Genomic DNA, 17,790 nt, shown 5'->3' with positions numbered 1-17,790 from the left:
GCGAAAGTCTAACTGAATACTTTAGTACTCATATAACATAATTTATTTTTAATTTTTTATTTGTTTTGTAATAAATAAATGAAATTTCTATATTTATTCAAATATTTAATATAAGAACATAGAAAAATTTGACGAGGTATTTTAAAGAAACTTGCCTCGTGATAAGACCTTGAACGTCAATAGCAAAAAAATCAACCAATAATGTTTTATAATCGCAAATTAAGTTGTAACTCGACTGTCAATGGGCCGATTTTAATGATAAATACATCAAACGAACCGGTTTTTAATCTAGTTGCATCGAACATTGGAAAAAGCCTCTCATTTTTAGAAATTAAAAAAACATCTCAAAATAACGGTAAAAAAAATGACAATTTCAACTTTTTTTTCTGCATTGTAGAACTAATATAAGTTTTATCAGTGATCCAAATAAAATTTTAATGGCCTATACTAGATTTTTTTTTGGTATACTTTTTGTGGAAATTCGAATAGAAACCTAAGTACAGGAAGGGATTAAAAGAGACCATCTTCAAATGTTAACATTTTTTTTTCATTAAATTTTTGTAAATGTTCCGAAAGGTCAGTAACTTTTAACCTCAAAGCAAATTAAATTAATTACATCAAATTAAAGCTTTTGATGTATATCACAATATTAAAAAAAATAATTCCCATCGATTCAAGCAAAGAGTTTTTTATGACAGTGATGTTAATTATTATCAGATATTATCTATACTTGTTTCAACTATGTGCGTCACTATTATGCCGTGCACCACTATGCTGCGTTTTTGTACAGGTTATCTTGTAGTCAAAAAACAATTACTTGAAATGAAGTATTTGCATAGCGCAAAATGAATTATAATTAATATAAATGCATGTTTCATTGAAGTATTAATTATATCGTCAAAAATACTTTATTTAGAAATAGATAACAAGAAATCATAGTGTTGCTAAAAAATTACATATTTTGTATCTTCCGTGGAAATAGCGACACTTATGATAAGCATTGAAATCAGAATTTTTTAGCACATCGATGAATATGACTAGATAATTATCATGGACATTGCATTTTTTATTTAGTTTGTTTTTCTTTAGTTTTTAATTTTTGTGTAGTTAATCTAATAATACTGTTAAGTGCAATTTTTATAACAGAAAAAAATTGTTACAATTATAGAATAAAACTATTTTCAAGTGGATTGGATCGAGGGTATAGTTCATTAATTTTTAGTTTAATTTTTTTTATCTAATATTCTTGAGTTAAGTTTTTTATATTATAGTAATATTTAGTTCTCTAATAAAATTGCCAAAAAAAATTAATTTAGAAAATTTAGCGCAAACAAAAAACGTAGTTAAAACTTAAAGCCCTAAAAATATTAGTTATTCATTTGACTTAAGGTATTACGCAGATTTTATCATGACCCGTGAAGAATTCGTACATTTTAAATTATAATAAGCAATTTGAAACGCAACTTCCGTTTTACCGCTTTGGCTCGGTGACGGTAATTGTTTGTTCAGAAAAAAACAACTTGAGGTACTATTTTAAATTATTTTTCCCTTGTCATTTTGGATTCCTATTCGGCTGTCTTTTATGTAATCTTCTAGAAAACCTACAGTTTTGTGGTTAAGTGGGTCACGAAGCTTTTCGACAAAGACGATAAATTGATTAGTCACTAAAAAATAAAAATAATTTCGTCCAAAAATAAAATACTCATTATTAGTTAAAACTATTAAACAACTTTTCGTTTATTTCCCCACTACTATAATTCTTCATTGATTTTCTAGAGAATGTATATTTTAATCATTTACAAATAAATTATGATGTATTTATTTTTATGACAGATAATATTTTTGTAATAGATGATTAAATTTTTATTTCTTGAAAATTTAAATAGTGATCTTATTTGAACATAAAAAATGTTGAAAAATAATTATATGGATTAGTATAAGATTTTAGTTTATCATTTTACTATATATTACCTCTTATGTTAGTTAATACACCAGTGTAATAATTCGAAAAAAATTAAATAAGCATAGATTTTAATTTATTTTATTTTTGTATTTATCAAATATTTTTTGTTAAAGAAATGGCTTCAACAGTCATTAAAAAAAAAGTCGTCATAGTCGGTGATGGAGCCAGCGGTAAGACTTCTTTGCTCTTAGTGTTCTTCAAAGACGAATATCCTCAAGTGTATGTTCCTACTGTATTTGAAAACTTTGTTACACAGATTGAGGTGAACAATAAGTTGGTAGAGTTAGCACTATGGGACACTGCAGGCCAAGACGACTATGACAGGTTACGATCGTTGTCGTATCCCAATACCGACGTGGTGCTAATATGCTACTCAATAGAATCTCGTACCTCCCTTATAAATGTTGTATCAAAGTGGGTTCCTGAAGTAAATTATTTCTGCCCAGGAGTTCCCATAATTCTAGTTGGTAACAAAAAAGATTTGCGCCAGAATACACAGATAGTAAAGACACATAAGTTATCGTTGCTAGCAGAAATTTCAGAAAAATTTTCAACACCGATTTATAAGCCAGACATAGTCTCAGTATGTGTCATAGAACAGAGCATCGAACATAAAGACTCTCTTGTAGAAAGCAATAAGTCACATATCGTTATCGAGAATTCTTCTGTAAAGAACTTCAGCGATGAATTAGAAAAACAAATGTTGACTTACGAAGAAGGCCTAAGTGTTGCCGAATCTATTGAAGCATTTGCATTTTTGGAGTGTTCTGCTAAGTCCAGAATTGGCATCCGAGAGGTATTTGAAACGGCAGTAAACGCTTCAGTACGTGATAAAAAAAATGCATCTTGTGCTATACTTTAAAAGGAAATGATACTACTTACAAATGTCGTATATACATATATTTTTTCTTTGTACACTTATTTATAAATATATTATTATTTTTAACGAATGCTAGTAATTTAATAAAAAGGAATATGTAAAATAACATAATATAAATACAAAGCTGTTTTATTCTATTATTTAAAATTTTGTTATATTATTTGAACTCACTTTAAAATATTAATGAATAGTTTAAGTTTTATTTATTTGATACAGGTTTATTCTGGTAATCTGCTAATTTCCATGACAACAAACAATTTTAGAATTCAAAAATTTATTTAGATTTTTAATTATTATTAATATAACAAAGCTAAAATTGTAAAAGAATGTAATATGTAATTATAGAACATAGAAATTTCACATAAAGGTTATAGAAAAATGAAGCAAAAATACTGTAATCGATTTTTTTATACGTTGACAAATAATGTTTATTCTTAATTACATACTCTTGTGTATACTTAATGTTTATACTTAATTACCTTTACTTAAACAATACTAGATATAACGATTAAATAATATATCATTAATTTTTATTGTATTTAAAATGATACTTCAGAAATACTGATACAATGGCTAGATTTTTTTTTATATTAATCAATCATCAATCTAAGAATTTATTTTTGAACGTCGTAAAATAAATTATCATATGAAATATACGGGTAGATAATATTATCTGATTTATAGTTGTTAGATTTATTTGAGTAAACTTGGCCGTTTGTGAAAAAATGCAATGATTGTCGAGAAAAATAAAGAAAGCAGACGCTTTCAACTATTATATAATTATTGGACAAAGTCCAAAGTGGGTATACGTTATTATGCAGATACAACTTCTCTTAACTAGTTAGATAACTACACCTCTTTTTTCCGGAAAGCGTTATATTTTTCCAAAACTTTATAGTAATTTTCATGCCTTCGAATCTTTGTATACATCAATAATAGACCAAAGTAACCTGGTACAGACATAAAGCTGGATTATAAGGGTTTTTTGACAAATCCACACGTAGAGGTACCAGTTTCTAGATTGCTCCTGTCACTTCAGTATGTATATTACATGTATATATTTAAACCCATGTAGACTTTAGTGTACCAGTAATGAAGAAATCATTTCTCTAAGAAAGATTAACAATTGTTAGTTCCATGTGTAAGACTGTTTATATAATGACACTACAAAGACGTATGAAATGTCGAACTCGTGTAACATGCATATAAGATAGTTTACTTTGAATTATTTACTTTTATTTCTTGTTTTATTGTCTTAGAACAATGTCAGACATTACTTTTGCAACAAAAAGAAGTAAATGTCTTGCAAGGTTTGTTTAATCTAACTTACAATCTAAATCAGTCGTGAGTTCGACACAAGTAAATTGCATTTAGTTTATTTAGCTTTTAGAATATTATGTAAAATAATAGTGTCAGTTTCTAATTTAACAAAAAAAATTTCATTTTTATGTTGTGTTATGATTTTTAAAATCTCGTTTCAATGCTAATTTTACATCACATTGCAATAGAAATAATTATTGAGGTTGTAACCACAGCAATTATTAAACTTTAAATCTATAAAGAATCACAGTATAATTGTGATTCTACAGGATGTTGTAAAAAAAACGGTAGCACAGAGGGGTCGTAGCATAGTGGGACAATTATAGATGATATCTGACAGTGATTAAAATCACTAAATCACAAAAGAAACGCTTCAATGCAAATCTGTAGATAGTGTATAATTTAAAAAAATTGACGCATTATTCAAAAAGCAAAATTAAATCTTATTTCCTTATTTATATTCTGATTAGTAGTTCTTACATGTAGATTTAAAACTATAAAATATGAATAAATATTTATTATAGCAATTAAATTAGTATAAGATTGATATTTAATAATTTAATTATGTAATTTTTTCGGAGAATTTATAAAAAATTAGAAAGTAGTTATTAATCGACTGCAAATGGCACATTAAAAATAGGTCGTCGGTACAAATTTTTTTTTTTGAACTTCTAGTACATAAAATAATCTTTATTTTACACATATATTTAAATACGCAGTATTCCTCGAACTTTTTCAAAAGTTAATATGAAAAAGTTCTACTTTTTATACAAATTTTCAAGTTTTCAAAAATTCAAAAGAGCATTTCTTAACTTTGTAGAGGCAAAATAAATATAAATTGGTATTTAATGTAAGTAAGAATTACGTAAATTTTATATTTATTGGTGGACTCATTATTATGGCAAAACCTTAAAAGTTATTTTAAAATAAACAAAAAATACATATAAAAGGTAAGTCGTCGGGGCAAATTATTTCGTTATAAATTATAATACGTAAAATAAGATTTTATTTAACATATGTTTAAAGGGCGCAGTATTTCAGAAATATTTACAAAACTTAATTTGAAAAAGTTGAGTTTTGTAAAAAAGTTGTTATGTTGAATCTCTCCCTGTGGGCAGGTAAAGGGTCAGATTATCATACAATTTATATCGAATTAAAAGAAAATACGTAAGGTTTTTATACACAAAAATTATTTTCGTTCGTTAGTTTTTCAAAAATTTATGGCAGTTGTAAGTACCAAAATAACATTGATTTCTTATACGAAAATTACATTTTTCGTTCAATTTTGACGGTCATTTGCACATAGAAGATAGGTTGTCGGGAAAATTTTTTTTTTAACTTGTAGTACATAATGTAAATTAAGTTAAACATATGTTTAAAGATCGCAGTATTTCTGGAACATTTTCAAAAGTTAAGTTAAAGAAGTTCTACTTTTTATACGTATGTTCTGAGTTTTGGACGCCCCCTGTATAAAAGGAAATTGTCCGATTGAAAAAAAAAATCGAATGAAAGGGATATATATAGTGTATTTAAAAACAAAAATTTATTTTGTTCTATATATTTTTCAAAAAGTTATAGAAATTTAAAATTGAAAATTTAAAAGCGAAAATCGAAAATATTAACACAAAAATAGCATTTTTTTAAACTATGGCAGCCGTTTGCACGTAGAAAATAAGTTGTCTGGACAAATTTTTTTTTAATTTATACGTAAAATAAGCTTCAATTTGACATATGTGTAAAGGACGCAGTAATTACGGAACATTTACAAAAGTTAAGTTGAAAAAGTTGACTTTTATAAAAAAGTTTCTATTTTGAATACCTCCCTGTGAGCAGGTTAAGTGTTAGATTTTCAAATAAATGATATTAAATAAAAAGAAAATATCTAAGATTTCAATATACAAAAAACTTATTTTAATTCATTCATTTTTCAATAAGTTAGGGCAATTTTTAGAAAAAATATCAAAATTTACCGATTTTAAAAATCGTAATTTTTTAGGGGATTTTCATAATTTCGCATCGAAATTAATATTACCCGGGTTTTCAAAAATTATGAAAATTTTCTTCAGATAATAGTATTGTTAAAAATCATACTTACTTGAGTCATGTGAATGCGCGAGTCATTTCACATTAACTTTGAGAGATATCAGTTATGCTTCAATTTTGCAAAGGTGCTGATAATCGCTATTTAAAAAAAAAAAAAAAGTCTGAATAATCAAACGTATTGAACATTTTTGACGCATAAAATTTTAGGAAATATTTCGATAAAAATGTTTATCTGTGTACGAATTAACATTATTTATGTTATTTTACTCTATTTTGTATAATATTAACGTATATATTAAAAATGTCATATTGACGTATAGAATTTCGGGATAATTTATTACAGTGTATCTAAATAATCATGTTAACTTAAAATGATGACGACATTACGGCTTAAGTTAACCCTCTCAGCCTTTTATATTTAACCTAGATTAATAAAAAAAATTTAACATTCCGGTTTTTTTTTTGCCGCAATTTTTATAACCAAATTTTTAGCTAACAGTAATTAAGTCCACTATGAGTATAGTTAAACTGAATTAATCCAGCTGACCTTTTATTAAATTTACCTATTTTTATGTTTGTTACAATAAAGATGTAAATATACTTAATGTATAGAATTGTATATTATAGATGTTATTAATATGTTATGAACAACTGATTTTTTGAAAAATCCACATACTATTCTTATAAAAAATTGTAAAAACAACGTGGAAGATTCTATACGTATAAACTATTCAACTTTTTCGACGATTAAAGAAAAATAAATTATTATTAGTTTTTGAAGTACACGAACATCGAAATTATAATGAGATTTGGTTTGAGTTCCTGTAGAGTGGCATTGTTTGGTAAAAATAAAATATTTCACAAGCCAAAAATACCTGAATAAAAAAATATCAAATAATTTATATTTTTTTTTGTGCGCTATTCAAAGGTAATCTTAGAACTTTTGGAGTAATTTTATAGTCAATGTAAGTTTTTTCATGAATAATGATTTTATTCACAAAAAATTGTTGTGTTTTTAATGTATGACTAGAGAAATTGTATTTTATCGTAATCTATTTCTTTATATAAAAAAATTTTCCTCAACTAATATTTAAATACAAAAAAGGGTTAAAAATGAATTATATCTACAAATAGCGAGACTTCAAAAATTATAAAATAATTTTCAGAAAACGTAAAAATAACTTTGCGTGAGTATACAATGTGTTGCTAAAGTATTAAACATAAAATTAAATAATGTAAAATATGAATGTAGTAAAATTTAATTCAAAGTGAAAACTATGGTCGATAATAATAATTAAAAATTTATTTCAACCTAAAACTTCAAATTTTATAATACTTTGACTATGATTATAATCAAATATAAGTTTAACTTTTGGAATAAATAAAAATACTTATTTCTTTTGTTTGAAAATCCAAAATAATGTGCAAATACGTATATGACACATTATCCAGTTTTACGACTGCTGTGTTGTACTCCATAAATATTAATTTCAAATCCTCTCACAAAACATAATTTTGTTTTATGAATCTTTTGTGACTACTTAAAGTTGACAAATTAAAGATAAAAATATGATCCGACTAAAAATAAAAATAATATTACATTTTATCCCTCAAAATAAAAAGGAGTAATAATATTTAATCGCCATTGCATTTTAATAAGTAATAATTTGACTTTTAATTTTACTTATTCACTATCGTAAATGTTTGAATTTAGTGAAAATGAATAAGGTGCCGGTTGACTTCATAAAATATAAATCAAAGTAATTAAGTGTCTTTTAATATTATTCATTTTTTAGCCACGTAAACGAAAATTTTGATAAACGTTTACAGAAAATTATATAACAACGAATACAATATTGTGCTTTTAAAATTGTATTTAGAATATAATAAAATAATTACAATAATCTTACACCAAAAGCATTTTTGTAAACGCTACACAATAATTTGTTTCAGGTCAGGCATTATACTCTATAATTAAATGTTACACTCAAAAAATTATGTACTAAAATATATTTTTAAAAAAAGGGAAAATATTTTTTATCGCGATCATGTTATGTTGAAAAATGTAAATTACTTACGCCTCGTCTATATTTTGTGCACGTAAAAAACTTATGCGTTGAGCTTTACTTTTGCTTTGGTTATAATAAATTTTATGTTTCTTTAAACTTGATTTGGTACAGTGATAATAAAGTCAATAGAGAAGCTAAATATTAGTGCGACTCAATCATTTATAATATTTGTGTTTCTTTAATTATTTTATTATGTTAATAATTATTATTATAATTAACATAAAACGCGATATAACGTGTTATATCGCGTAAACACATAAAGACAATTGATGACTTATCATATTATTTTGCATACATTTAATTACAATCCAATAACTTAAAACTTAACATTATGATTATAATCATCATATTTAATGTGTGTCACATTACCAGTTCAAAATTTAACTTGCCTGGTAGCTCCTAGCAAATAAACTTAAATAAGAGTAGAGAGTCATAAAAAATTTAGTTGTTGATGTTTACTATTATTCACAATATTAATTTTTAATTGTATTTAAATTAGCTATTTACAAGATTAGCTAGGTTACATCTAACATTGTATCCTTGTTGTAATGTAATGAAAGAATTTTCTCAGTAATATAAATATTCATGATAATATTCTTTAATAGATCATTATGGGAGATTATATTTTTAAAAAAATATTAGAACGAAATTATTTCTTCAAAAAGAATTTACACAAACTTGAAAATTATTTGAAGTAATAAAAACACATTAAAAAGTTATGTAAAATTAAAATTTATTAAAAATATAGAAAACATATTACTTGATAAATAAGAAATATTACAGATTAAATTCTCAAAAAAAAAAAATTAGTCAATTATACCATGATTTTTTAATGTTTTAGCTTCGATGCGAAGCTGAGAAGGTATTGGTATTAATATGTGTTTTTTTTTGTCTGTTATCACTTTTCTCAGCTCTCACCGAACCGATTTCTTTCAACGATACGTCAAAAAATCACAAATCGTATCTAGTCTGAAACATTATTCTCAAAAATTAAAAAAATGTCCCTCATTCCCCGTAAATGAGGGGAAATCTCAAAAAAATTACAAATTTAAAAATAGCTAATTTTCGACATTTTTTCAATTTTTTTTACTTAACACTGTCATAACTTTTTTAAAAATAACCAAATTAATATAAATTTTTTTACAGATGCATTATGTCTTTACCTTTCATTTGGTATATTTTTTTTTATAAATATGACCCTTTACCTGCCCACAGAGGAGGATAGATAATAACAACTTTAAATTTACAACAAAAAATTTACTTTTTCAAATAAACTTTTGAAAGTGTTTCGGAAGGTTTGACACTTTTATATATATATATATATATCTTAAATTAAAGCTAATGTAATATACTTTATCATAGGAAAAAAATTTCGGGCTTTATTTTGTCTTCACGGTGAAAATGGCTACCAAATGCTATTTTTGTGTGATAATTTTCGATTTTATTTTTATATTTTTAACTTTATAATGCTATAACTTATTGAAAAGTGTATGGAATAATATAATTTTTTTATGAGAAATAATATTTATACTCATCTTTCATTCTACATACTTTATCTTAATCAGGATAAATAAGGAAATGGCAGATTATGTAGCTTTTGGGATAATTCACCAATTTTTTTTAAATTGAACACTATCTAAAGATTTACATCGAAGCGTTTTTATGATAGTGATTTTAATCACTGTAAGATATCATTAAACTTGACCTCACTATGTCTCATCCCCACTGTGCCACATCCCACTGTGCTAGGTTATTTTTAAAATTTTTATGGCTTCTTATTTTTTTGGCATTTTTTATGGCTTCTTATATTTTTTTGAATTTTTATGGTTTCTCAATTTTTTGCATTTTTATGGATTCTCATTTTTTTGCATTTTTATGGGTTCTTATTTTTTTGCATTTTTATGGGTTCTTATTTTTTTTTGCATTTTTATGGGTTCTTATTTTTTTGCATTTTTATGGCTTCTTATTTTTTTGGCATTTATATGGCTTCTTTTTTTTGTTTTTGCGATTTTTAAGGCTTCTATATATTTTTTTGCATATTTAAAGCGTTTGTAAACTTTAAAATATAACATTGCATAATTGGTTATTTTTTATTTTAAGAAGATTATGACTCTAACTTTGTTTAATCATATTATCTGAAGCTAAAGAAATAAATTTGGAAGTGACAAATTTTTAATTGTAATATAATTTAGGATCAGTGGAGTATTTTAAATGATTTCTCGGGTGGTGTCCAACTTTTAATGAACCTCACAAACGAAAATTATAGAAATTTTTACTGACGTAAAAAAAACTTACTATTTTAGGAATTGACAAATAATTTGAAATTTGAAATTTTGGTACTGTTGTATCTTAAAAGAAACAACCCTAGTGTCTTAACTTAAAGTAATAAAAGTTTAATAATAACTCAAATGTATTTATTATAGATATAATTAAACAATGCAAAACATACAAAATAAATATACACTAAAAACACAATAAAACAATACACAGAATGAAAACTTAATGTCATAAACGTACCGCGCGAAAAGAGATTACCTTCGGTGCTCCTAAAGTCCTCTCTCCTCTACGATTCATTCCATTTCGTCTTATATACTAAAATATTTTGTTTTTCTTCTTTTTGCAAAATTAATAATACTATCGTTTTCAAAAATGTTTATAAATATTTAATTCCTGGTCTAGTAATAATAGATCAGGAAATTACAATTAAACAAAACATTACAAAAATGTTTTACGTCCAGTTTTACAAATGATAAACTATATAACAGTATACAGACTGATTTTTTTATCATAACCCACTCATTTACTTGTAGAATATATATAATTTAAACATTATTTTTGGTTTTCTTTAGTTACACATTATTCTTAAATTATTAACTATTTAAAACTTTTTATGTTCATCCCTTATGCCTTGTAAGGGTGTCAACTTTGTCTTTTTGTCTTTTAAATGGGAACACATATTTTGAATATAATAAAATGTTTGGATTTTTAATTAAATAGTAAATGGCATTTGAATTTTTAATATAACTTTATTAGTTTATTAGATATAAACATTTAAAGTTTCAAATTTTTGAGTTAATATACATGTATAATACACATGATGATATGATTACAAATACAGGTAGCTAAATGGTTTATATGATATCAATGTCGCAGTCACGGATTGTTTATTATCAATTATGACTATCATAGATATACTTTCTGTATTGTCAGTTAGTGTATTTATAAACTCACAACAATGTGCCTTACTACCATTGATAATAACAATGCTGTGTACCTGCTAATTTCTTTGAAGTTGTTTTAAACAAAGTAACTCATAACTAAATACTTTATTTATAATAAGTAAACAAATAATAAAATCTCCTTTCAGTATTGATGTTCGTAAATTACTTGCTTTTGATGATGTTTCAGTGTCATTCCACTTCGAAATTATAAATAACGATTCAATTAGGTACACAAAAAGCTCAAGAAAATCATTGACAGCATAAAAACGTTCAACTCATTTAGTCGCACATAATTGTTTTAATGATTTTTTAGTTATACATTTTTGACTTTCTTCGATTTGACTTTTCAAAACATCTTTTCGCTTTGGGTATATGAAAAAATCTCTAACTTTAGATGTTGTTCCTAATCAATTTCGTGTTTCTTGTATAGAAGATGAATAAGAAATAGCAAGGTTTAAAACATGAACAGCACAATGAACAAACGTCGCAAGCGGATAACTTTGGTGAATAAGAGATTGAGCTCCGTTAAATTGACCAGACATAGAAGCACATCCATCGGAACACTGTCCTCTAACGTATTTTGTTTCTACACCAAATGAATGTAAACTTTGAATAATAATATATAAACCTTTTCCAGTAGGATCTGTTGTAGGCACAAACTGAAGAATTCTTTCTTGATAATTATATTTTCAACATCTAAATATCGAACACACAAAGTTACTTGTTCGCTTCCACCAATGTCGGCCGTTTCATCAGCAAGTATTTTGAAACATCTTTGGGCATTTATGTTTGTTACGATTTTATTTAAAATAATTTTATTACAGGATTCAATTATTTCATTTTGAAGTGTTTCACTTGTATATTTTATTGTTTCTTCAGCTTCCAAAAATGATTTTAAACGGTCATCTCCTTGGGCTCTGTATCTTAATATTTCTCTAAAATTTCCTTGATTTTCTTGGATAATTTGTCATTTTCTTGATATATATTGAAGTTACAAAGATAGCCGTTATTGTCAAAAAAAAAAAAAAAATAATAATAATAACATTAAAAATGCAAATAATAATTAAACCTATAAGGTAGTTAAACCCTAAAGTTATTTTCGATTTGTTAAAGTCGTTAAAATTAATTCAAATCTCCTGTTATTTTCTTTTATCAGAATTATTATGTCATTAATTCAATTATTAATTAAATTGTTAAACTATATTATATATTCAACTTAATAAATTTTTATGTTGATTATAATCGCATGGCATGATGTTTTTTGTTAATAACTAAATGGAAATAGCAATTTCACATGGGCAAAATTTTCAATAGTTGCAAGAGAATAAATACAAACGTTGATATTTGATTTCATACAGATTAAATTTTATATGCATAAATATTCTGTTAACCGATATCAAATTTATTCCACTTGAACTTTCATAAAAAAATCTCTATCATTTGTAAACTAATGTAATAAATAAACAAACAAATACAAAAGGTTTTTCTTCAAAATATCTTTAAAATATATATATATATTTTTTTTTTTTGATAATTCTCTGTATTATTCTTAAAATATTGTATTCTTTGACCAATAATACAATTAAAATAAATAAGTATTGTTTATACTAAATTTATTTATAATTGGCTTATACATTTTTTTAATGAATTTTTACAATTAAGTTTCCTTGACAATTAGATGTAAATGTTGATTTTATCGACATTTCAGTTCACTTCGTTTTTTCCCGTGAAAAATAAACTATCGTCTTGTGTAATTATTAAGATTTATTTAATTAGTTATTGATATGGCAAGTGAAAAAAATATTTTTGGTCAAACAAATGAATCAAACTTACATAAGGTCATACGCAAAGTTGAAGAGANAATCAAACTTACATAAGGTCATACGCAGAGTTGAAGAAATATGGAATCGTCGTTTCATGCATTCCAATTGTGTTTTAAATAATACAAATAAAGGACAAATATCAAAAAAGTCAACTAAAGATGGAAGAATTATCTGTAAACACTATTAAGATTAATAATTAAACTAACTATTTCGAATAGAGAAAAAGTTTTTTAATATAAAATATAAGAAAAATTAATAATAAGTTCTCTTATTCATATATAACAATAATTCAGTCGCTTTACTTTAATTTAACTATTTTAATATTAAAAACCTTTTTCGAAATTGATTATTTAATTAATAATTATTAAAATTATATTCAATTTGCAGCAATTATTAATAAAAATATTTATCCTATAAAAAATTCCATTATTCCAAAAGAACGCACGTATCGAAAAACGAATAAAAATGATAAAATTATTCCAGAAAAATTGGTAACTATAATTATATTAATATATTTATTCGATTTAGCTATGTTATTGGGGTTTGTCTGATTCAAAAATATAAAATAAACTATCAACCCCCTTAATATAAATGCGGTAACATAATGTTTAATATTATTCTGCTATTTTTTCTATTAGATTTTTATGGGAAATTCAATTTTTATCGAAGATAATAATATAATATTAAGTATAGTTTATTTGTTTATTTAAATATCTCTTTGGTTACCTAGAATATGATGCAGCAAAGAGAATTCGGAACACTTTTTCAGAATGAAAAATCTGAAAAATATAAAAATGAAATTTTAAATTCAACAGAAAAAAAAAATATAGCAATTTCAAAAGACAATCCGCTATTAATATCAGCTGATTTGTTAGAAAAGGTATATTTTATTATGCTTTATTTCAATAAAAAGATTTTAGGGTATACCCTAAACCATTTTTTGGACTTAAAGCAGATTTCTTAAATAAATTTATCATATAATTAAATATATTTTTATGATCCGTTAAGAGTTTTCATAAGAAAAATTTGGAACGCAAAAAATCCGAAATAAAAAAACAACTTTTTGAGATATCTTCTAATACTACTGCTCGACCAAATTTAAAAAGAAATTCATCCGAAGAAGATGAAAAAGTCATAAAAAGTATACAACTTTTAAAATATAATTCATTTTTAAAAAATATGAAGTTTTGATTTTTGAAACAAATATGTAATATTTTTAAACATAAATTATTTTAGAGCCAAAAGTTAGTTCTAATCCTTTGACCTTAAATACGCCGAATGACGTAAATTTACTTGCTCTGTCCACTATTGAAGTAATAAAAGTACCAGAGAAAGAAAAAGGTAATTAGTTATTTAATCTATTTATTTTATGTAAAATTAAATAAAAAAAGACTATTTATTAAACATAATTAATTATAATAATACGAGTTAAATTAATATAACTTCTGCAGAGGCGTGTCATTAAGGGGGTCCATGGACGTTTAAAACAAAAGTAATTGTACGTGTTTAATTTCATATTCCAAAACCTTAAATAAACCTAAATAATAGTAAACTGTTCAACAAAGTCTTTTATTAATTTTATGAAAAATGTTTAAATATGGTTACACTTGCAGAAGTAATGCAAGATCAGAACACAAAATCTCTTGATCAGTATAATGCACCTTCATTTAAATCGCCCACATCATGGTATACTTCAGACACAATTAATGAGTACATTAAAATGATAGTAAAACGGTCAGAAGGTGAAGTTTATGCAGTTGTCACTGATTTTATCATAGCGTATCTCCGAGGAGGTTATCCAGCTATAAGAAGATGGATAAAAAAAGATATTCACACAATAAAATTACTTTTTGTGCCCATGAATGTATATGAGAGTCATTGGATATTGACAGTGGTTAATATACCTGAAAAGACTGTGACATCATATGATAGTCTTAAGTCGTATGAGGGTCCATATCCAATGGTATTAAAAAATTTCTTAATTGAATGGGAGATGGACAAAAAAGGAAAAGTTTCTACATGGACATTACAAATAGGTGAGACATCTCGCCAAACCAATGAACATGATTGTGGGCCATTTACTGTTGAGCTGGCAGAAAAAATGTCTCGAGGAGATACAACACCAATAAATGCAAATTTTATGCCTTTTATAAGATTAAGACACAAAAATGAAATTATTGCTGGCGAGCTATTCAATTAATATTTTTGTGAATGAAATTTTATTTTTGTATTTTATATCAATTTTCTTAATATTCACTATAAATTGAAATTTACCACCAAACATTTTTTTACTTTTTCTATGTTTAATTGTTGTTTTGTTATTTTATTTTAATCTTATTTTTCTTAGTAACATTTGATTTAAGAAATTCAAATTTAATATAAATTTATCTTAACTGAAATAATTTAATGTTCTTGTTATGTGAATATACAAATATTATAATATACAGTTATGGATACAATTAAGTTAAAAAGTCAGCCAATTATAAATTTTTAAATTAACAAGCGTATCTACTATCTTAACAACTTAATTTTAATTTTACTAAATGACGATTCATAAAGAATTTCATAACTTTTGTTTATTTTTTAAATACTATTTTAATTATAAAAAATTCTTTTCTGTATTTTTTATGAATGCGGTATATTGAATAGGGGTAACTAAACTTATTTGTTTATAATTCTCTAAACTGATAAACTATAAAATAAATTTAAAAATGAACTACAAGTTCAGAATATTTCCGTTGTTATTATATTTTTGCTACGGGTATTTTTGTTATCTAAATGACCCAATGAAATCCAAATAATTTCTAGAAATCTCTGATAAAATGTAGATAAATACGTGTCGTCGAATCCTATCAAATTATCTTCAATTTTGTTATTTATTTAAAATACCATTTATTTTATAGTAAATAAATATAGTATATTATAAAAAAAGTTAATACCAATATATTAGGCATTTTTTTTAAGTCGGGGGGTGTCCAGACATGGAGGACACCCCCCCAAAATACGCCACTGTTTAGGATCATTTTATTATGATATAAAATATAATAATAATAAGTTGAAAAGAACATTAACATGTTTGAGAATATATATTCCCGAAAAAGATTATTATGGTAATTTTACATCACTAATCATTACTTAAATATTTAAAAAAGTTATTTATAATAAATTACAGTTTTTTTGTACAAAATGAAAGATCAAATGTTACTAATAAAATCAAAGCTTTATATTAAAATATTCTGGGAAAATTTCCAGTTTGATTTTTCTCATAGAATCAGTACCATTTAATTTATCCAGTTTGTCAAAGCCATAATTATATTAATATGAAATTTCAATAATAATATTAAATCTTTTTACTTAATCACAATTAAGAACAACATAGGAACATTTTGGAAATGAAGCAAAATTAATTATTTGTTTATTTATAGAATAAAGGAAATGAAAGTCATTAGAACTTTTGTAAGCCTTTATAATTTAATGATTTATAGTTCAAATTACTCGTAAAAGGTTAATGGAAGTATTAATTATGACTTGAGTTTTGAAATATTTTTTTTAAATCTTTGAAAAATGATTTCACACTTTAAATATAAAAATATTTATATATTATTTATAAATATACACTTTTAATGAAAAAAAAATTTGAAAACTTTTTTAATTAAATTTAGTAATTAAAAACGTATTATGTTATTTTGAGTGCCATTCTTTTTTACAAATTAAAATATAATTCATATTAGTTACTCGCCAGGTTTAATTAATGTTTTTAAATACTGATATACTTTCGAGTTACTCTTGTTTTGCAATTGTGTCATTATAAAAAGTCATTAGTAACATTTAACTACTGAAGCATAAAAGACAGAGTTGTCAGTCATACGGTGATTTGGTTAATTGAGTGATGTTGCCATAGTGAGAAATGAAATGAAAGCACTGAATATTAAGGCTTGTAAGGGACTGAGAAGTGTATAATTAGTTTTAGGTAAAGAAAGCCCGTAGAGAAAACCACGAGTTTCCCGTTGAGTGTGNATATATATATATATATATATATATATATATATATATATATATATATATATATATATATATATATATATATATATATATATATATATATATATATATATATATATATATATATATATATATATATATATATATGTTCTTGATATTATAACCACAGGGGTGTGTATATGAACTGTAAAGTGTACTTATGCTACCCCTGACTGATCTAGTTTACTAAATTGAGCCGATACAATTGTAATTCAATAAAAAAAAAAACCAGAATCTACTTAGAATTAAAAAGTGTATTCTTTCACTGATTTTACAAGATAGGGTTTTAAGCCTTGTTGGTCAATAATATTCTACAAAAAATATAGGCTATTTAGATAAGTTGATGTTCAGTAAAAAATTTTGCATCCAACCGATCTAAATTTTTGCGTATACTTATCATTATAACAGGACTTTGATTACGTATGATTAA

At 24.6% G+C, this 17,790-nt stretch overlaps 2 protein-coding genes across 3 annotated transcripts; both read left to right on the top strand.

Annotated features, from left to right (window-relative positions):
- The first annotated feature begins 128 nt into the window (after positions 1–128).
- On the top strand, positions 129–2,944 carry LOC126902432 (ras-like GTP-binding protein rhoA). Of its 2 annotated transcripts, none has more exons than XM_050679701.1 (2): positions 129–355; positions 2,077–2,944. In XM_050679701.1, the coding sequence occupies exons 1-2, from the start codon at positions 202–204 to the stop codon at positions 2,823–2,825; spliced, it is 903 nt and encodes a 300-aa protein (XP_050535658.1). In that variant the 5' UTR covers positions 129–201; the 3' UTR covers positions 2,826–2,944. The 2 variants fall into 2 exon arrangements, with proteins under 2 accessions (XP_050535658.1, XP_050535659.1); XM_050679702.1 differs by lacking the exon at positions 129–355 and adding an exon at positions 761–1,201.
- A 10,078-nt stretch (positions 2,945–13,022) lies between these two features.
- On the top strand, positions 13,023–16,768 carry LOC126902100 (sentrin-specific protease 1-like). Its single transcript, XM_050679123.1, has 8 exons — positions 13,023–13,334; positions 13,375–13,492; positions 13,707–13,810; positions 14,050–14,199; positions 14,328–14,460; positions 14,556–14,660; positions 14,933–15,450; positions 16,745–16,768. Exons 1-8 carry the CDS (start codon positions 13,281–13,283, stop codon positions 16,766–16,768), a joined length of 1,206 nt encoding a protein of 401 aa, XP_050535080.1. The 5' UTR covers positions 13,023–13,280.
- Positions 16,769–17,790: the final 1,022 nt, after the last annotated feature.

Source organism: Daktulosphaira vitifoliae, unplaced genomic scaffold (genome assembly GCF_025091365.1).
Source record: "Daktulosphaira vitifoliae isolate Bord-2020 unplaced genomic scaffold, ASM2509136v1 Scaffold_3, whole genome shotgun sequence".
Classification (NCBI taxonomy): domain Eukaryota; kingdom Metazoa; phylum Arthropoda; class Insecta; order Hemiptera; family Phylloxeridae; genus Daktulosphaira; species Daktulosphaira vitifoliae.
The sequence above is the reverse complement of the archived record's forward strand: the minus strand, read 5'-3'. Positions and strand labels throughout refer to the sequence as shown.